The sequence below is a fragment of the Oncorhynchus clarkii genome, chromosome 10 (assembly GCF_045791955.1).
Source record: "Oncorhynchus clarkii lewisi isolate Uvic-CL-2024 chromosome 10, UVic_Ocla_1.0, whole genome shotgun sequence".
Taxonomy (NCBI): Eukaryota; Metazoa; Chordata; class Actinopteri; order Salmoniformes; family Salmonidae; genus Oncorhynchus; species Oncorhynchus clarkii.
In genome coordinates this window covers 7,662,865-7,684,917 of record NC_092156.1, presented here as the reverse complement: position 1 = coordinate 7,684,917, position 22,053 = coordinate 7,662,865, and the positions used below count along the sequence as shown (strand labels likewise).

The 22,053-nt window shown below is 46.5% G+C and overlaps 1 protein-coding gene across 1 annotated transcript in view; it reads left to right on the top strand.

The window, feature by feature from the left end:
- Positions 1 to 22,053, top strand: part of LOC139417966 (sarcoplasmic/endoplasmic reticulum calcium ATPase 1-like) — a 103,434-nt gene that overhangs the window by 61,520 nt on the left and 19,861 nt on the right. The window contains exons 11-12 of the mRNA XM_071166995.1: positions 11,045 to 11,133; positions 16,561 to 16,663. Of these exons, the coding sequence (XP_071023096.1) occupies positions 11,045 to 11,133; positions 16,561 to 16,663 (192 nt within the window). The remainder of the gene's footprint in view (positions 1 to 11,044; positions 11,134 to 16,560; positions 16,664 to 22,053) is intronic.

Genomic DNA, 22,053 nt, shown 5'->3' with positions numbered 1-22,053 from the left:
TGAAAGTATTGTCCCATTTAATTTTTTATTTGACCTTTATTTAACAAGGCAAGTCAGTTAAGAACAAATTCTTATTTTCAATGATGGCCTAGTGGGTCAACTGCCTGTTCAGGGGCAGAACGACAGATTTGTACCTTGTCAGTTCGGGGATTTGAACTTGCAACCTTCCGGTTATTAGTCCAACGCTCTAACCACTAGGCTACCCTGCCGCCCCATTTGTGTTGTCAGTACGGACCTCATTGTAGTCCAGTGAGGGGTCGTTGCACATGTAACAGACAGTGGCCAGCTCCAGAAAGCCGTAATCTCTACCTTGGAAAGAGAACACACATATACAGTGTTGTAAATCATTCTGTGTATAAACAGCACAATCAATAAAATGTATGTATAAAGCCCTTTTTACATCAGCCGATGTCACAAAGTAATATTCAGAAACCCAGCCTAAAACCCCAAACACCAAGTAATGCAGATGTGGAAGCACGGTGGCTAGGAAAAACTATCTAGAAAGACCAGAACCTAGGAAGAAATAGAGAGGAACCAGACTATGAGGGGTGGCCAGTCCTCTTCTGCCTGTGCCGGGTGGAGATTATAACAGAACATGGCCAAGATGTTCAAACATTCATAGATGACCAGCAGGGTCAAATAATAATAATCACTGTGGTTGTAGAGGGTGCAACAGGTCAGCTCCTCAGGAGTAAATGTCAGTTGGCTTTTCATAGCCGATCATTAAGAGTATCTCTACCGCTCCTGCTGTCTCTAGAGAGTCGAAAACAGCAGGTCTGGAACAAGGTAGCATGTTCGATAAACCGGTCAGGGTTCCATAGCCGCAGGCAGAACAGTTGAAACTGGAGCAGCAGCACGGCCAGGTGGACTGGGGAGAGTAAGGAGTCATCAGGCCAGGTAGTCCTGAGGCATGGTCCTCTAGACGCAGCAGATGAACTGAACGGAGAAGTAGTATTTTATTGGATGACTGCATTCTTTAAAGGGGCAATCTGCAGTTGTTACATCCATTTTTGGACTTTTAAATGTGTGTGTGTGTGTGTGTGTGTGTGTGTGTGTGTGTGTGTGTGTGTGTGTGTGTGTGTGTGTGTGTGTGTGTGTGTGTGTGTGTGTGTGTGTGTGTGTGTGTGTGTGTGTGTGTGTGTGTGTGTGTGTGTGTGTGTGTGTGCAGTCGAAGTCAGAAGTTTACATACACTTACGTTGGAGTCATTAAAACTCGTTTTCAACCACTCCACTAATTTCTTGTTAACAAACTATAGTTTTGGCAAGTCGGTTAGGACATCTACTTTGCGCATGACACAATTAATTTTTCCAACAATTGTTTACAGACAGATTATTTCATTTACAATTCACTGTATCACAATTCCAGTTGGGTCAGAAGTTTACATACACTAAGTTGACTGTGCCTTTAAACAGCTTGGAACGTTCCAGAAAAGGATGTCATGGCTTTAGAAGCTTCTGATAGGATAATTGACATCATTTGAGTCAATTGGAGGTGAACCTGTGTATGTATTTCAAGGCCTACCTTCAAACTCAGTGCCTCTTTGCTTGACATCATGGGAAAATCAAAAGAAATCAGCCAAGACCTCAGAAAAAAAATTATAGACCTCCACAAGTCTGGTTCATCCTTGGGAGCAATTTCCAAATGTCTGAAGGTACCACGTTCATCTGGACAAACAATTAGTACCCAAGTATAAACACCATGGGACCACGCAGCCATCAAACTGCTCAGGAAGGAGATGCATTCTGTCTCCTTGAGATGAACGTATGTTGGTGCGAAAAGTGCAAATCAATCCCAGAACAACAGCAAAGGACCTTGTGAAGATGCTGGAGGAAACAGGTACAAAACTATCTATATCCGTTGGAAACCTGTCCTATATCGACATAACCTGAAAGGCCACCCAGCAAGGTAGAAGCCACTTCTCCAAACCGGCAGAAAAAAGCCAGACTACAGTTTGCAACTGCACATGGGGACAAAGATAATACTTTTTGGAGAAATGTCCTCTGGTCTGATGAAACAAAAATAGAAATGTTTGGCCATAATGACCATCGTTATGTTTGGGGGAAAAGCCGAACACCATCCCAACCGTGAAGCACGGGGGTGGCAGCATCAGCTTTGCTGCAGGATGGACTGGTGCACTTCACAAAATAGATGGCATCAGGAGGACAGAAAATGGTGTGGATATATTGAAGCAACATCTCAAGACATTAGTCAGGAAGTTAAAGCTTGGTCGCAAATGGGTCTTCCAAATGGACAATGACCCCAAACATGCTTCCAAAGTTGTGGCAAAATGGCTTAAAGACAACAAAGTCAAGGTATTGGAGTGACCATTACTAAGCCCTGACCTCAATCCTATAGAAAAAATTGTGGGCAGAACTGAAAATGTGTGTGCTAGCAAGGAGGCCTACAAACCTGACTCAGTTACACCAGCTCTGTCAGGAGGAATAGGCCAAAATTCACCCAACTTATTGTGGGGAAGCTTGTGGAGGGTCAAATGTTTTGGGTAGCCTAAGTTAAACCATTTAAAGGCAATGCTACCAAATATTAATTGAGTGTATGCAAACTTCTGACCCACTGGGAATGTGATGAAATAAATAAAAGCTGAAATAAATAATTCTCTATACTATTGTTCTGACATTTCACATTCTTAAAATAAAGTGGTGATCCTAACTGACCCAAGACAGGGAATTTTTACTAGGATTAAATGTCAGGAATAGTGAAAACGGAGTTTAAATGTTTTTGGCTCAAGTGTATGTAAACTTCTGACTTTGTGTGTGTGTATCTATATATACCCATTGATTCTTGAAATACCTCATGAGCTTAGTTTAGCTGTCATACCCAATCAGAATCCAACATATAAACTTGTTTTACTCCAATGTTTGTTAACCAAGTAAATGTAAACGAACACTATATATCTTTAACATGGTTAGAACTGTAGTTCTGATACCATGGATGGTTAGTCCATATTCAAATATCTCTGTCTATGAATTGGAGTGGTTACATTAATTCTCCATGCTAATCCCTCAGCCGGGGGAGGGATTGGGCTTTGTTTGCTGAAACCACGGGCAGGGAGCATTAATTTGCAATATGTTAGACATTTTGTTACATAAGTTTTAGTCATACTCACAGTTTTCCTTTTGCTTCTTCGTTATGTGTATGAGTGTCAAATTGTATTGGTCACATACACATTGTTAGCATATGTAAATGTAAGTGTATCGCAATGCTTGTAAACGTGTTTCTGTGACAGCGATCTGTCCCTATGTCTTAACCTCGAGATGAGGTCTAGCTACTCCATATGGTTCTGATAAGAACATCCATGTCCACTAGCCCAGTCATATCCTGCTTTCCCAGCCTAGGGGATATCCCAGGGTGCGGTCAAACACGCACAGAGGAGGGAATTCCCCTCTGACGTCATACCATGGCACTTCCATTACACACAGTGCGGAGGCACACCCTCACTATGTTACTGCTGCCATCACATCATAATAGCCACAGTACGGACCGTGTCCGATTGAGTTTCAACTACTACAGCCATGCACCTTTTGGTTCATATGAATTATGCAGTGGCTTGCTTCCATGGAGACCATCTCATTGCACAACCTTCAATGTTATGTCATAATTACGTAAAATTCTGGCAAATTAGGCGGCCCAAACTGTTGCATATACACTGACTCTGCGTGCAATGAACGCAAGAGATGTGACACAATTTCACCTGGTTAATATTGCCTGCTAACCTGGATTTCTTTTAGCTAAATATGCAGGTTTAAAAATATATACTTCTGTGAATTGATTTTAAGAAAGGCATTGATGTTTATGGTAGGTACACATTGGAGCAACGATACGCACCGCATCGATTATATGCAACGCAGGACACGCTAGATAAACTAGTAATATCATCAACCAACTAGTGATTATGATTGTTTTTTTATAAGATAAGTTTAATGCTAGCTAGCAACTTACCTTGGCTTACTGCATTCACGTAACAGGCAGTCTCCTCGTGAAGTGCAATGAGAAGCAGGTGGTTAGAGCGTTGGACTAGTTAACTGTAAGGTTGCAAGTTTGAATCCCCCGAGCTGACAAGGTGAAAATCTGTCGTTCTGCCCCTGAACGAGGCAGTTAACCCACCGTTCCTAGGCCATCATTGAAAATAAGAATGTGTTCTTAACTGACTTGCCTCGTTAAATAAAGGTTACATAAAGGTGTAACAAAAACAAAAAATATCGCCCAAATCGGTGTCCAAAAATACAGATTTCCGACTGTTATGAACGCCATTCGACCATTCCGATTAATCGGTCGACCTCTAATATAGATATATATTAGCTAATGGGTCATGTAGTAAACCACTATCTTGGTATATTAGTGAAGAATATTGTATCTATGTTGTTAGCTTATTTGTTATGGACGACGCTTCAGAAATATCAGAGGCTCCTGCTCCTGATTTTACTTATGCACAAAGCTAGCACCATATTAGCTAACTATCTGATTTTACTTATGCACAAATCTAGCACCATATTAGCTAACTATCTGATTTTACTGCTTGCGTGAGTTACCTGATGTGGAATAGAGTTCCATGTAGTTGTGGCTCTATGTAGTACTGTGTGCCTCCCATAGTCTGTTCTGGACTTGGGGACTGTGAAGAGACCTCTGGTGGCTTGTCTTGTGGGGTAGGCATGGATGTCCTAGCTGTGTGCTAGTTGTTTAAACAGACCTCTGGTGGCTTGTCTTGTGGGGTAGGCATGGATGTCCTAGCTGTGTGTTAGTTGTTTAAACAGACCTCTGGTGACATGTCTTGTAGGGTATGGATGGATGTCCTAGCTGTGTGCTAGTAGTTTAAACAGACCTCTGGTGACATGTCTTGTAGGGTATGGATGGATGTCCTAGCTGTGTGCTAGTAGTTTAAACAGACCTCTGGTGACATGTCTTGTGGGGCATGGATGTCCTAGCTGTGTGCTAGTTGTTTAAACCGACAGCTTGGTGCAATCAACATGTCAACACTTCTTACTGTTAGAACTGTTAAGGCCCTGTGGATTGATGAGGAATTGAAAAGCTGTATGGTTGAGAGTGACGAGGCAAAATGAGTAAGTCTGGCTGCACATCTGATTGTAAATTTGAGAAATGATGTGACTAAAATGAAGAAAAATAAGACGAGATTGTATTATGAAGATAAATTACAAGGTATGATTGAAAAAAGCTTTGGAATACACTAAATGAACGACGAATTCAACCATCTTTCATTGAATTAGATGGTTCATTTATCACGCAACCTTTTGATGTTGCCAATTCCTTTTAATAAATATTGAATTGGCAAACTTAGGCATGAAATGCCAACAACAAACTGTGAGCTATCATATTTGTGCATAAAATACCTAATAATGAATTAAAAGCATTGTAATTTTGAATTCTGTGACGTTAGTGTGGGTGAGGTGGAAACATTGTTGTCCCTCAAATGAGAAACCACCTGGTATTGACAACTTAGACCTGGTATTGACAACTTAGACCTGGTATTGACAACTTAGACCTGGTATTGACAACTTAGACCTGGTATTGACAACTTAGACCTGGTATTGGCAATTTAGACCTGGTATTGACAACTTAGACCTGGTATTGACAACTTAGACCTGGTATTGACAACTTAGACCTGGTATTGACAAGATGGGGGGGGGGATTGTGTTTAACCAGAATCCATTTCTCTGTAAACAAATGAACAACATACTTTCAGCATGCTTATAGAGAAGGGCACTCAATATGTTCTGCACTGACACAAATGTCTGATGACTGGTTGAAATAAATGGATAATATGAATATTGTGGGATCTATACTGTTAGATTTCAGTGCAGCCTTTGATATTATTGGCCATAACCTGTTGAAAAAAACATGTGTTATGGCTTTTCAACATCTGCCATATCTTGGATGCAGAGCTATCCATCGAAACTCAGCAAAAAAAGAAACGTCCTCTCACTGTCAACTGCGTTTATTTTCAGCAAACTAAACATGAGTAAATATTTGTATGAACATAAGATTCAACAACTGAGACATAAACTGAACAAGTTCCACAGACATGTGACTAACAGAAATGGAATAATGTGTCCCTGAACAAAGGGGGGGGGGGGGGGGGTCAAAATCAAAAGTAACAGTCAGTATCTGGTGTGGCCACCAGCTGCATTAAGTTCTGCAGTGCATCTCCTCCTCATGGACTGCACCGGATTTGCCAGTTCTTGCTGAGATGTTACCCCACTCTTCCATCAAGGCACCTGCAAGTTCCCGGACATTTCTGGGGACAATGGCCCTAGCCCTCACCCTCCGATCCAACAGGTCCCAGACGTGCTCAGTCGGATTGAGATCCGGGCTCTTCACTGGCCATGGCAGAACACTGACATTCCTGTCTTGCAAGAAATCATGCACAGAACGAGCAGTATGGCTGGTGGCATTGCCATGCTGGAGGGTCATGTCAAGATGAGCCTGCAGGAAGGGTACCACATGAGGGAGGAGGATGTCTTGTCTTCACTGTAAAGCACAGCATTGAGATTGCCTGCTGTGACACACCACCCCAGACCATGATGGACCCTCCACCCCAAATGAATCCCGCTCCAGAGTACAGGTGTAGCGCTCATTCCTTCGACGATAAACGCGAATCCGACAATCACCCCTGGTGAGACAAAACCGCAACTCGTCAGTGAAGAGCACTTTTTTGCCAGTCCTGTCTGGTCCAGCGTCGGTGGGTTTGTGCCCATAGGTGACGTTGTTGCCGGTGATGTCTGGTGAGGACCTACCTTACAACAGGCCTACAAGTCCTCAGTCCAGCCTTTCTCAGCCTATTGCGGACAGTCTGAGCACTGATGGAGGGATTGTGCATTCCTGGTGTAACTCGGGCAATTGCTGTTGCCATCCTGTACCTGTCCCGCAGGTGTGATGTTCGGATGTACCAATCCTGTGCAGGTGTTACACGTGGTCTGCCACTGCGAGGACGATCAGCTGTCCGTCCTGTCTCCCTGTAGCGTTGTCTTAGGGGTCTCACAGTTCGGACATTTCAATGTATTGCCCTGGCCACATCTGCAGTCCTCATGCCTCCTTGCAGCATGCCTAAGGCACGTTCACACAGATGAGCAGGGACCCTGGGCATCTTTCTTTTGGTTATTTTCAGAATCAGTAGAAAGGCCTCTTTAGTGTCCTACGTCTTCCTACATCTTCCTATGAACTATGACCTTAATTGTCTACCGTCTGTAAGCTGTTAGTGTCTTAACGACCGTTTCACAGGTGCATGTTCATTAATTGTTTATGGTTCATTGAACAAGCATGGGAAACAGTGTTAAACCCTTTACAATGAAGATCTGTGAAGTTATTTGGATTTTTCGAATTATCTTTGAAAGACAGGGTCCTGAAAAAGGGATGTTAATTTTTTTGCTGAGTTAATAACGTTAAACATGTGTGGTGTACCACAGGGCAGTTGTCATATTGATTCAATGGTTGTATAGATGGGTGGAGGGCTGTACTTGATAAAGAGATGCTCTGCTGTTTTTAACACCATACTCCACAAAGCCAAAGTCCTGCAGGCTCTGGGTTTATCTCATCTTGATTATTGCCCAGTCGTATGGTCAGGTGCTACAAAGAAGGACCTAGAAAAAGTGCAGCTGTCCCAGAACAGAGTGGCACGTCTTGCTCTTCACTGTAACCAGAGGGCTGATATAAACACTAAAAGTAGAGGAGAGACTGACTGCATCACTTCTTCTTCTTCTTCTTCTTATAAGAAACATATGTTGATAATTCCAAATGTATTGGCATAGTCAATTTACACAGCCCTGGACACACACTTACCAGATGTGTCATCCAGGAGTCTTTTCACAGAACCCCAAATTCAAGAAAATGTACAGTATTATATAGCGTCATGACTACATGGACCTCTATCTCAGATTGGTCAAAAAATTCAACGATAAAGAAACACCTCACGACACAATGCCTCTCCCCTGTTTGACCTGGATATTTTGTGAATATTGAGCATCTATTAATGTTGTTTGGTTATGTAATAACTAAATGCAGACGTTCTGTACATTACCTTGTAAATAATGGACGATGCAACAGGACAAGTCCATTTTCAGAGTTCATTTTTCCTAGGTAATGTACACAAAGGAGGTGTTTATCCCGCATATACCACAGTTGCCAAAGAAAACAATACTAATGCACACATTTACATATATAATTTTTTTTATAAGAGAATTCATACTTTCTCATCTGTTGGTTGCTAGAGACGCGAGCTGTTTCTTCCATTAGTTCGATATTTATGGACGCGACCCATTTGTTCTACAGTATATGTTCCGTTGCCATGACTGCTGCTGGCTGCCAATGTTCTTGTCCTTTGCTTGCTAGCTAGCCAACTAGTTACAGCTAACACAGTCACAACCTCCTCAGCCAGAATAATAGCGAAGTAGCTGCATATGCATTTGTTGTTTCTATTGACATTCATTTACATAGATCCATAAAAATGAGCTGATGATGCCCGATTTTGCCTGGCATAGCTAGAAATGTTTGCTTTGTCAGGACCCAACACTTTTCATTAGGAGGAGATCACATTGCATTTCAAACACTAGGCTAGAAGCTAGCTAAATAGTTTGTTGCTAGCAAACCTGCCAATATGAAAACTGAATAAAAAATTACCAGTCAAACTACAAACATGTGGGAGGATTTGACAGCATAGTGTCACTTGCATCATGACTGCAGCATAGAGGGATTCATGATTCATGTTCCTCACTCACTCACCACCACGTTAGGTCATCAGATGCGCCCCAAAAAAACAAGTCTCTGCAAAAATAAATCTGTTAGTTATGTTTCTTTTCTCTTTGGACCTCCAGTTTTTACAATGTATCCAATTTCTGTTTGTGTGATTGTTGGTTTAGCTTCCTGTCACTTTGTAGTAAGTACAGGTAGCCTAGTGGGCGGCAGGTAGAGCATTGGGCCAGCAACCGAAAGGTTGCTAGATCGAATCCCCGAGCTGACAAGGTAAAAATCTGTTGTTCTGCCCCTGAACAACGGGGGTTAACCCACTGTTCCTAGGCTGTCATTGTAAATAAGATAAGATAATAATTTTTTTGTTAACTGACTTGCCTAATTAAATAAAGATAAAAACAAAATAGTGTGTGTGTGTGTGTGTGTGTGTGTGTGTGTGTGTGTGTGTGTGTGTGTGTGTGTGTGTGTGTGTGTGTGTGTGTGTGTGTGTGTGTGTGTGTGTGTGTGTGTGTGTGTGTGTGTGTGTGTGTGTGTGTGTGTGTGTGTGTGTGTGTGTGTGTGTGTGTGTGTGTGTGTGTGTGTGTGTGTGTGTGTGTGTGTGTGTGTGTGTGTGTGTGTGTGTGTGTGTGTGTGTGTGTGTGTGTGTGTGTGTGTGTGTGTGTGTGTGTGTGTGTGTGTGTGTGTGTGTGTGTGTGTGTGTGTGTGTGTGTGTGTGTGTGTGTGTGTGCTCAAACACACATGCATGTGAGGAATGCGTCCATCTGATGAATGGGCATGTGCCTGAAATCAATTTTATACACTAATTGTAGTCTCACCCATTAATTTCTAATGACCGGTCATTTTTGACCTAGAACAGTGTACAAAAGTTGAATAAAACACACTAAATGTAATGAAAATCATCTATGTACAATCAGATTAAATTAACTACATTTCAGAAAGAGAACTTGTAAATCGTTCCAATTCGACCGGAACACAGCAGGAGGGTTCTTATCGTTCTCTGTTCTGAAGAATCTTGCACCGAAGTAGGACTTTGACTACTCAATACCCTAAATGGTGAACAGGTCAATTACATTAACCCTTAGTACTTTGCATCCTCGCCATATTATCCTAGTGTTCTGAACAGCTTGTTCTTCTCCAGACCCCATCTATCCTCTCCCTTAGTGTTCCACTTCAGTGTGAATTGAACAGACCCCCTCCTGTGGTGAACCAATCAATGCACTCCCACAAATTAACAAGAGCAGAGCCATTCCACGTGTTTCATCACTGATGCAGGATGAACAACACAGAGGAGAGAAGGTCCAGATCAGACAAACTCACACAGACTCACAGGAGAGAAATGGCTGGAACCCTCACCATCCACTGCTGGGCTGCCAGCCTAACAGACTTGTCAGCCTAAAAGAACTACCAGTGCGACCAAATTCTAATTGTTCTGGGGGCGGCCTCTCCACGCAGGAAATCAGTACATCAACACAGGGCCAGGCGCACAGACAAAACAAAACTCTTGGCAACACAGGAGTTCTGAGCACAGGGAAGGACAGACCGACGTCAGCACGACTTGGGCAACAACTAGGACCACATACTCATCCACTACAGTGTGTATATATATACAAGCTCCGTCTATCTGTCTGTTGGTCTGTCTGTCTCAGCAAGAGTATGATTTATAGTCTTTCTGTCTGTCTCTGTCGGCATGGTTAACATTATTTACATTGCCAAAGCAAGTTAAATAGAAAATCAACAATCTCTCATTAAAAAAAAACAGCTGTGATATGAGGCCAGTGATTGGCTGTATGTGGTGGGAAATCCCTGTGTTTTGTGGGTTAGGCAGTGCGGGAGGGTGTGTGTGTTTCCCTCTGCGTCAGTGGCCGTTTGGCCACATTCACCTCTCCCATGGCCCTGTAAAGAACCCTGGGACTCCCACTGAAAGCACTGTAAGAGCTTTGCTGATAGCCTAGTCTACTCTACCCTGCTTTGCTGATAGCCTATTCTACTCTACCCTGCTTTGCTGATAGCCTAGCCTACTCTACCCTGGGGCTTTGCTGATAGCCTAGCCTACTCTACCCTGGGGCTTTGCTGATAGCCTAGCCTACTCTACCCTGGGGCTTTGCTGATAGCCTAGTCTACTCCTACCCTGCTTTGCTGATAGCCTAGTCTACTCTACCCTGCTTTTCTGATAGCCTAGTCTACTCTACCCTGGGGCTTTGCTGATAGCCTAGTCTACTTCTACCCTGCTTTGCTGATAGCCTAGTCTACTCTACCCTGCTTTGCTGATAGCCTAGTCTACTCAACCCTGCTTTAACTACCCCAACTCTCTTTCTCTTCCCTCTCCAGATGTTTGTGGTGGAGAAGGTGGAGGATTCCAGCTGTGCTGTCCATGAGTTCTCTATAACTGGCTCAACCTACGCCCCTGAAGGACAAGTGTGAGTGTCCGATCCTACCACCTTACTGTTAGCTCCATGTCAGTGCCCCTGCGGGAAATTGAATTTAGCATAATATATACAACCCCCATCAAAATCCCTTTGTTTAAACTTCTCGCCTGCGTCTCAAGCCACCACACCCGCCCTGCATCGACCGTCCGAATCTGCGGTGGAAGGTGGCAGAGCTACAGTGCTGTTTGTCAGACCATGAGACATCCCGAAAATCTGTATTCTCACTAAAACATCTGTAGCATCCGAACAGTTTAGGGACTCATCTGAAGGTAACCTGGTACTGGGTGAGAGAAATGAATGAAAGTGAATAGAGCATTTCCACGTCAAAGGCATACGGATAATTCCACGGTAAAACATATATTACATTTTAAACATATTTTTTTTTGTTGCATTCTTGTATCTCTCGGATAAAGTACAGATGCCTCAAAACATTCCCTTTGACTATCTCTTCTTTCCAATGTATAAATCAATAATAATAATAATAATAATAATAATAATAATAATAATAATAATAATAATAAATAAATAAATAAATAATAATAATTCAATGCATTTCTATAGGCTTATAGCAGTAAGGCCAAATTCAATGTTTTATCAAATCATTGTTGTATATATTTTTCGATACCTAAAGGGGTCCTTACAATTCTACATCAAATAGCTAAATGTTCCTTCTTAAAACAATCACATATGTTAGCTTAGTAAAAACCCAGCTCTGGACCCTTAGACTCTAGGGGGTTGGTCTACAGAGTGCAAATTAAGTGTGATTTCAGGTTACAATTCGTAGTTTCTCTGACTGTGGAATCACAGTGTGAAACACACTTACGTTTATCTCCCCCACCTCCCTGTAAGTCTTGTGTTGTGTTGAGCGTGGTCCATAGTGTTAACACACTGACCATCTTCAGAGGAAAGTAATGGCCAGCCATTGTGTTAACCTTCCCTGGCTCCAGACAGACACAACTATTTTTACAGGCGGCAGTGGAAAAGCCTTGGTCACACCACCACTCTCCAGCGGCCGGCCGGCTGTTAAAAGCCCCCTAACCCCCCCCCCCCCCCATTTGTTACAAAGTGTTTATTTGAAGTCTACAGACCCCACCCCCACCCACCCAAAAAAAAGGTTTACTCTGTTCTCCACTGTGGTTAATGGCTCTTGGGAAGTTTAGAAAGAATGGCAATTATGTTTTCCTGAAGCATGTGAACTTCTTCCATGATAACACATAGCACAGAGAGGACAGGGAGGAAAGGACACAAATGTAACAAGAACCAAAATGGTCTTACTGTGGAGAATTCTTCATGGAATAAATAAGAGGGCGAGCGAACAAAAGTATGTGGACACCCCTTCAAATTAGTGGATTCTGATTTTTCAGCCACACCCGTTGCTGACAGGTGTATAAAATTGAGCACACAGCCATGCAATCTCCATAGTATAAACATTTGCAGTAGAATGGCCTTACTGAAGAGTTCAGTGACTTTCAAAGTGGCAACGTCATAGTATTCCATCTTTCCAACAAGTCAGTTCATCAAATTTCTGCCCTGCTAGAGCTGCCCCGGTCAACTTTTAGTGCTGTTATTGTGAAGTGGAAAAGTCTAGGCTCAACAACGGCTCAGCCGCGAAGTGGTAGGCCACACAAGCTCACAGAACGGGACCGTTGAGTGCTGAAGCACATAAATATCGTCTGTCCTCGGTTGTAACACTCACAACCGAGTTCCAAACTGCCTCTGGAAGCAACGTCAGCACCAGAACTGTTCGATAGGAGCTTCAGGAAATGGGTTTCCGTGGCCGAGGAGCCGCACACAAGCCTAAGATCACCATGGGCAATGCCAAGCGTCGGATGGTGTGGTGTAAAGCTCGCCCCCATTGGACTCTGGAACAGTGGAAATGCGTTCTCTGGAGTGATGAATCACGCTTCACCCTCTGGCACCACGACAGACGAAACTGGGTTTGACGGATGTCAGGAGAACGATACCTGCAACCAATGCATAGTGCCAACTGTAAAGTTTGGTGTAGGAGGAATAATGGTCTGGGGCTGTTTTTCATGGTTTGGGCTAGGCCCCATAGTTCCAGTGAAACAAAATCTTAACACTACAGGATACAATGATATTCTAGATGATTCGGTGCTTCCAACTTTGTGGGATTAAATTGGGGAAGGTCCTTTCCTGCATGACAATGCCCCCGTGCACAAAGTGAGGTTCATACAGAAATGGTTTGTCGATCGGTGTGGGAGAACCTGGACTGCACAGAGCCCCGACCGCAAACCCAATCTAACACCTTTGGGACGAATTGGAACACCGACTACGAGCCAGGCCTAATCGCCCAACATCAGTGTCCGAGCTCACTAATGCTCTTGTAGCTGAATGGAAGAAAGTACCCGCAGCAATGTTCCAACATCTAGTGGAAAGCCTTCCCAGAAGAGTGGAGGCTGTTATAGCAGCAAAGGGGGGACCAACTCCATTTTAATGCCCATGATTTTATAATGAGATGTTCAAGCAGGTGTCCACATACTTTTGGTCATGTAGTGTAGCTTGGCCAAAGTCCTGATGTCCCAGTTCTGGACCTATAGTAGCGTGGATAGGACCTGCAGTAGAGCTGTTCTTTCTGTCAGTATAACCTGGTTGACCTCATCTCTTGCTCTCTGGAGTGCCCACTCTAGTCTAAGGCCTCAAATGACTACCTGCTCGGCCAGAAGCAGACCCAGATCTGTTACAGCATAGCTGCCTAGCCAGAGGCAGATCAAGATCTGTTACAGCAAGGGTATTCAACTCTGACCCTACGAGGCCTGCTGGTTTTCTGTTCTACCTGATAATTAATTTCACCCACCTGGTGTCCCAGGTCTAAATCAGTCCCTAATTTAGAGGGGATCCATTTTTTAAAAAGCAGTGGAACTGGCTTCAAGGTCCAGAGTTGAGTTTGAGGGTGCTACAGTATACAGTCCGTTCCATAAGCATTTAGACAGTGACACAATTTGCATCATTTTGGCTCTGTACGTCACCACAATGAATTTGAAAGAAAACAACCAAAATGTGCTTAAAGTGTAAACAAAGTGTTTTATCAACAAATATTGTAAGAACTGTGTATGAATTACAACAATTTATACATAGCCCTCCAATTTTAGGGGCTCAAAAGTAATTGGACAAACTAACGATCATATATTGAAATTGTGTGTTTTAATACTTCAATGACTGCCTGAAGTCTGGAACCCATAGACATCACCAGATCCTGAGTGCTCGAGTGCTTCATGCTCAATTGGATTCAGGTCAGGTGATTTAATTGGCCATTGCATAACATTCCACTTCTTTGCCTTAAAGTATCGGGTTGCTTTCGCAGTATGCTTCGGGTCATTGTACCAACTTTCACTGTGAAGTGCCGTCCAATGAGCTTTGAAACATTTGGCTGAATCTGAGCAGTCAATATAGCCCTAAATGCTTCAGAATCTATCCTGCTGCTTTTGTCAGCAAATACAAGGGAACCAGTTCCATTGGCAGCCATACATGCCCACGCCATGACACCACCTCCTCCATGCTTCACAGATGAGGTGGTATGCTTCCCCATACACTTCTCTTCCCATCATTCTGGTACAAGTTGATCTTTGTCTCATCTGTCCGCATTATTTTCCAGAACTGGACAGGCTTTTTTTTAAACAAGTTTTTTGGCAAACTCTAATCTGGTCTTCCTGTTTTTGAGGCTACCAATGGTTTACATCTTGTGGTAAACCGTCTGTATTTACTCTGGTGAAGTCTTCTCTTGAATGTTGACTTTGACGCAGATACACCTACCTCCTGGAGGGCGTTCTTGGTCTCGCCAACTGTTGTGAAAAGGTTTTTTTCTTCACCAGGGAAAGAATTATTCTGTCATCCACCGCAGTTGTTTTTCGTGGTCTTCCGGGCAATTTGGTGTTCCTGAGCTCACCAGTGCGTTCTTTCTTTTTAAGAATGTAGCAAATAGTTGATTTGGCCACACCTAATGTTTTTCCTCTCTCTCTGATGGGTTTGTTTAGGGGGGCCGCATGTAAAACGTGCTGTAATTCTTACACCGTTCCCCCGATTTGGATGTAAATACCTTCAAATTAAAGCTCCAAGTCTGCACTTTAAGCTCAAATTCATCATTTAATTTCAACTCTAATATGTTGTGCTAGACAGCTATAATAATACAAACTTGGTCAATGTCCAAATATTTATGGACCTGACTGTACCTGCCCAGTCTGGGGCTAACCCAGATCTACTACAGTACACTTGCCCAGACTGGGGCTAACCCAGATCTACTACAGTACACCTGGCCAGAATGGGGCAGACCCAGATCTATTACAGTACACCTGCCCAGTCTGGGGCTAACCCAGATCTACTACAGTACACTTGCCCAGACTGGGGCAGACCCAGATCTATTACAGTACACCTGCCCAGACTGGGGCAGACCCATATCTACTACAGTACACTTGCCCAGACTGGGGACAGACCCAGATCTACTACAGTGTTGTTCTCCTTTGAGGAAAAGTGCCCTAGTCTCTTTACATTGCCATTGACTTGTCAATAACAACCTGTGTCGTGATATCGAAAGGCTGAGTTATTTATTGTTAACTACAATGCTCTCATGATGTCTTACTGTTCCCCTTCAGTCAGCTCAGTACCATACAAGATTAGGCTCATAGATTTTCCCTACTGAAGTTGATGAAAACCCCATCATTATATCCAATGTAATACCAAGTGATGATGTTGTGTTAATCACTATTCAGGGCTCGTATCCACAAAGCATCTCGGAGTAAGAGTGCCACACACACGACGACTGCCCCATGAGCACTGAGCTCCCACAGACAACACACTGACTGGCAACTTCTCCAACCTGCCAGCTGTATTGAATGTTGTGAACATTTGTTAATGAGACATCTTAAGACACTAGTTGTGACACATAGACTTGTGTGTGTGTGTGTTTTACAGGAAAAACAGTGGCAGTATTCCATTATTTGTTATGAGAGTGAATTACGCCACTCGAGATGATGAGGAAAAAAGTCCAGTCCATGTAGGGTCTCCCGAGTGGCTCAGCGGTCTAAAGCACTGCATCTCAGTGCAAGAGGTGCCACTACAGTCCGTGGTTCGATTCCAGGCTGTTTCACAACCTGCCGTGATTACGAGTCCCATAGGGCAGCGCACAATTGGCCCAGCATCGTCCCGGTTTGGCCGGGGTAGGCCGTGATTTTAAAAAGAGTGTGTTCTTAACTGACTTGCTTAGTTAAAAAAAACAACATGTAAATATTGTGTGTGTGTGTGTATGTGTGTGTGTGTGTGTGTGTGTGTGTGTGTGTGTGTGTGTGTGTGTGTGTGTGTGTGTGTGTGTGTGTGTGTGTGTGTGTGTGTGTGTGTGTGTGTGTGTGTGTGTGTGTGTGTGTGTGTGTGTGTGTGTGTGTGTGTGTGTTGTGTTCGCTCTTCCAGGCTGAAAGGGGACAAGGTGGTGCAGTGTGGAGATTATGATGGACTTCTGGAGCTGGCCACTGTCTGTTCCATGTGCAACGATTCTTCACTGGACTACAATGAGGTCCGTACTGACAACACACACACTATGGTCTTGTAAGTCATTAAGGGACTGTTCTGTCAATTCAGCCTGATCCTCTCTGTCCCTATCCTTTTAATCCTGTTTTCCTAGCAATAAAAAGCCTTCCCTTTTTTTTTAAGCAGGTAGTCTAGCGGTTAGAGTGTTGAGGCCATGAACCGAAAACAAGTTTGAATCCTGAGCTGACTAAGTGAAAAATCTGCTCCAGGGTTGTCGTCAATAATGGCTGATCTCTGGTCGTGGCCCCACTCTCTGAGGGTGTCTCAGGGTGGCCCCACTCTCTGAGGGTGTCTCAGGGTGGCCCCACTCTCTGAGGGTGTCTCAGGGTGGCCCCACTCTCTGAGGGTGTCTCAGGGTGGCCCCACTCTCTGAGGGTGTCTCAGGGTGGCCCCACTCTCTGAGGGTGTCTCAGGGTGGCCCCACTCTCTGAGGGTGTCTCAGGGTGGCCCCACTCTCTGAGGGTGTCTCAGGGTGGCCCCACTCTCTGAGGGTGTCTCAGGGTGGCCCCACTCTCTGAGGGTGTCTCAGGGTGGCCCCACTCTCTGAGGGTGTCTCAGGGTGGCCCCACTCTCTGAGGGTGTCTCAGGGTGGCCCCACTCTCTGAGGGTGTCTCAGGGTGGCCCCACTCTCTGAGGGTGTTTCAGGGCGAGTTGGGATATGGTGACCCTTGTCGTGGCCCCACTCTCTGAGTGTGTCTCAGGGTGGCCCCACTCTCTGAGGGTGTCTCAGGGTGGCCCCACTCACTGAGGGTGTCTCAGGGGGAGTTGGGATATGGTGGCCCCACTCTCTGAGGGTGTCTCAGGGGCAGTTAGGATATGGTGACCCTTGTCGTGGCCCCACTCTCTGAGGGTGTCTCAGGGGGAGTTGGGATATGGTGACTCTGGTCGTGGCCCCACTCTCTGAGGGTGTCTCAAGGGGAGTTGGGATATGGTGGTGTCTCAGGGGGAGTTGGGATATGGTGGCCCCACTCTCTGAGGGTGGCTCAGGATGGTGACCCTTGTCGTGGCCCCAGTCTCTGAGGGTCTCAGGGGGAGTTGGGATATGGTGACCCTGGTCGTGGCCCCAGTCTCTGAGGGTGTCTCAGGGGGAGTGGGATATGGTGACCCTGGTCGTGGCCCCACTCTCTGAGGGTGTCTCAGGGGGAGTTGGGATATGGTGACCCCACTCTCTGGGGGTGTCTCAGGGTGGCCCCACTCTTTGAGGGTCTCAGGGGGAGTTGGGATATGGTGACCCTTGTCGTGTCCCCACTCTCTGAGGGTGTCTCAGGGGGAGTGGGATATGGTGACCCTTGTCGTGGCCCCAGTCTCTGAGGGTCTCAGGGGGAGTTGAGATATGGTGACCCCACTCTCTGGGGGTGTCAGGGTGGTGGCCCCGCTCTCTGAGGGTGTCTCAGGGGGAGTTGGGATATGGTGACTCTGGTCGTGGCCCCACTCTCTGAGGGTGTCTCAAGGGGAGTTGGGATATGGTGGCCCCACTCTCTGAGGGTGTCTCAGGGGGAGTTGGGATATGGTGGTCCCACTCTCTGAGGGTGTCTCAGGGGGAGTTGGGATATGGTGACCCCACTCTCTGGGGGTGGCTCAGGGTGGCCCCACTCTCTGAGGGTCTCAGGGGGAGTTGGGAGTTGGTGGTGGCCCCACTCTCTGAGGGTGTCTCAGGGGAGTGGGATATGGTGACCCTGGTCGTGGCCCCACTCTCTGAGGGTGTCTCAGGGGGATGGGATATGGTGACCATTGTCGTGGCCCCACTCTCTGAGGGTGTCTCAGGGGGAGTTGGGATATGGTGGCCCCACTCTCTGAGGGTGTCTCAGGGTGGCCCCACTCACTGAGGGTGTCTCAGGGGGAGTTGGGATATGGTGGCCCCACTCTCTGAGGGTGTCTCAGGGGCAGTTAGGATATGGTGACCCTTGTCGTGGCCCCACTCTCTGAGGGTGTCTCAGGGGGAGTTGGGATATGGTGACCCTGGTCGTGGCCCCACTCTCTGAGGGTGTCTAAGGGGGAGTTGGGATGATGTCGTGGCCCCACTCTCTGAGGGTGTCTCAGGGGGAGTTGGGATGGTGATGGTGGCCCCACTCTCTGAGGGTGTCTCAGGGGGAAGTTGGGATATGGTGACCCCACTCTCTGAGGGTGTCTCAGGGTGGCCCCACTCTCTGAGGGTGTCTCAGCGGGAATTGGGATATGGTGACCCTGGTCGTGGCCCCACTCTCTGAGGGTGTCTCAGGGGGAGTTGGGATATGGTGACCCTTGTCGTGGCCCCACTCTCTGAGGGTGTCTCAGGGGGAGTTGGGATATGGTGACCCTTGAGGGTCTCAGGGGGAGTTGGGATATGTGACCCCACTCTCTGAGGGTGTCTCAGGGGGAGTTGGGATATGGTGACCCTGGTCGTGGCCCCACTCTCTGAGGGTGTCTCAGGGGGAGTTGGGATATGGTGACCCTGGTCGTGGCCCCACTCTCTGAGGGTGTCTCAGGGGGAGTTGGGATATGGTGACCCTTGTCGTGGCCCCACTCTCTGAGGGTGTCTCAGGGGGAGTGGGATATGGTGACCCTGGTCGTGGCCCCACTCTCTGAGGGTGTCTCAGGGGGAGTTGGGATATGGTGACCCCACTCTCTGGGGGTGTCTCAGGGTGGCCCCACTCTCTGAGGGTCTCAGGGGGAGTTGGGATATGGTGACCCTTGTCGTGTCCCCACTCTCTGAGGGTGTCTCAGGGGGAGTTGGGATATGGTGACCCTGGTCGTGGCCCCACTCTCTGAGGGTGTCTCAGGGGGAGTTGGGATATGGTGACCCTTGTCGTGGCCCCAGTCTCTGAGGGTGTCTCAGGGGGAGTTGGGATATGGTGACCCCACTCTCTGGGGGTGTCTCAGGGTGGCCCCACTCTTTGAGGGTCTCAGGGGGAGTTGGGATATGGTGACCCTTGTCGTGTCCCCACTCTCTGAGGGTGTCTCAGGGGGAGTGGGATATGGTGACCCTGGTCGTGGCCCCACTCTCTGAGGGTGTCTCAGGGGGAGTTGGGATATGGTGACCCTTGTCGTGGCCCCAGTCTCTGAGGGTCTCAGGGGGAGTTGGGATATGGTGACCCCACTCTCTGGGGGTGTCTCAGGGTGGCCCCACTCTCTGAGGGTCTCAGGGGGAGTTGGGATATGGTGACCCTTGTCGTGTCCCCACTCTCTGAGGGTGTCTCAGGGGGAGTTGGGATATGGTGACCCTTGTCGTGTCCCCACTCTCTGAGGGTGTCTCAGGGGAGGGGATAGTTGGTCCCCACTCTCTGATATGGGATATGGTGACCCTTGTCGTGTCCCCACTCTCTGAGGGTGTCTCAGGGGGAGTGGGATATGGTGACCCTGGTCGTGGCCCCACTCTCTGAGGGTGTCTCAGGGGGAGTTGGGATATGGTGACCCCACTCTCTGGGGGTGTCTCAGGGTGGCCCCACTCTCTGAGGGTCTCAGGGGGAGTTGGGATATGGTGACCCTTGTCGTGTCCCCACTCTCTGAGGGTGTCTCAGGGGGAGTGGGATATGGTGACCCTGGTCGTGGCCCCACTCTCTGAGGGTGTCTCATTGGGAGTTGGGATATGGTGACCCTTGTCGTGGCCCCAGTCTCTGAGGGTCTCAGGGGGAGTTGGGATATGGTGACCCCACTCTCTGGGGGTGTCTCAGGGTGGCCCCACTCTCTGAGGGTCTCAGGGGGAGTTGGGATATGGTGACCCTTGTCGTGTCCCCACTCTCTGAGGGTGTCTCAGGGGGAGTTGGGATATGGTGACCCTTGTCGTGTCCCCACTCTCTGAGGGTGTCTCAGGGGGAGTTGGGATATGGTGACCCTTGTCGTGTCCCCACTCTCTGAGGGTGTCTCAGGGGGAGTGGGATATGCAAATGAAACACATTTCCAATACACAATTGTACAGATTACACAGTTATAGATGAGTGAAACAGGACAAATATAAGCATCCCCTATTTACGTGCACACACACACACACACACAGACACAGACACAGACACAGACACACACACACACACACACACACACACACACACACACACACACACACACACACACTGAGACATGGCTGCACATCTGTTGTTCCTCCTTTCTCCTAGGTTTGACTGATGTCGTCATCAATGTGGAGTTGGACTAACAAATGAGTGTGGTTGCTAAGCAAATCAGACTCGTCTCTTAGAGACGGGTCTTTGTGCCAGTAAGACAAGCTGGCAAATGTCTTCATGAACTTAGCTATGTATACAAACCACCTATTACATTGCCCTGAATGCATGAATCATGACCAAGGCACGCACACACACACACACACACGCACACACACGGGAGTCTTCTACAATTGCCAATCCAATTTTACTCTGATGTGTGATTCTGTTTTCTCACCTCTCTGTCATCACCATGGTGCTATGGTAACCATGCTGCGTGTAAAGGGAAGCTGAAGATATGGCATGGTCTAATTGGAAGAAACTCAAACGCTGAGAAGATTCCTAGTATAACGGAATTTGTATGTAATGCCATTTTGTGACAGTTAAGCAGTAGAATGAAACCCTGGCTTTCCCAACTAGACATTATGGAGAAAGAGCAGCTCTGTGGAGAGGGAGAGTGGTGGACCCTGATGTCGGAGGTGGAGGAGCCTGGGGGTTTTATAAACTCAGCAAAAAAAAGAAACGTCCCTTTTTCAGAACTCTTGTCTTTCAAAGATAGTTGGTAAAAATCCAAATAACTTCACAGATCTTCATTGTAAAAGGTTTAAACCACTGTTTCCCATGCTTGTTCAATGAACCATAAACAATTAATGAACATGCACCTGTGGAACGGTCGTTAAGACACTAACAGCTTACAGACGGTAGGCAATTAAGGTCACAGTTATGAAGACTTAGGACACTAAAGAGGCCCTTCTACTGACTTTGAAAAACACCAAAAGAAGGATGCCCAGGGTCCCTGCTCATCTGCGTAAACGTGCCTTAGGCATGCTGCAAGGAGGCATGAGGACTGCAGATGTGGCCAGGGCAATAAATTGCAATGTTCGTACTGTGAGACGCCTAAGACAGAGCTACAGGTAGACAGGACAGACAGCTGATTGTCCTCACAGTGGCAGACCACGTATAACAACACCTGCACATGATCGGTGCATATGAACATCACACCTGCGAGACAGGTACAGGATGACAACAACAACTTCCCGAGTTACACCAGGAATACACAATCCCTCCATCAGTGCTCAGACTGTCCGCAATAGGCTGAGGGAGGCTGGACTGGGGGCTTGTAGGCCCGTTGTAAGACAGGTCCTCACCAGACATCACCAGCAACAACGTCGCCTATGGGCACAAACCCACCGTCACTGGACCAGACAGGACTGGCAAAAAGTGCTCTTCATTGACGAGTTGCAGT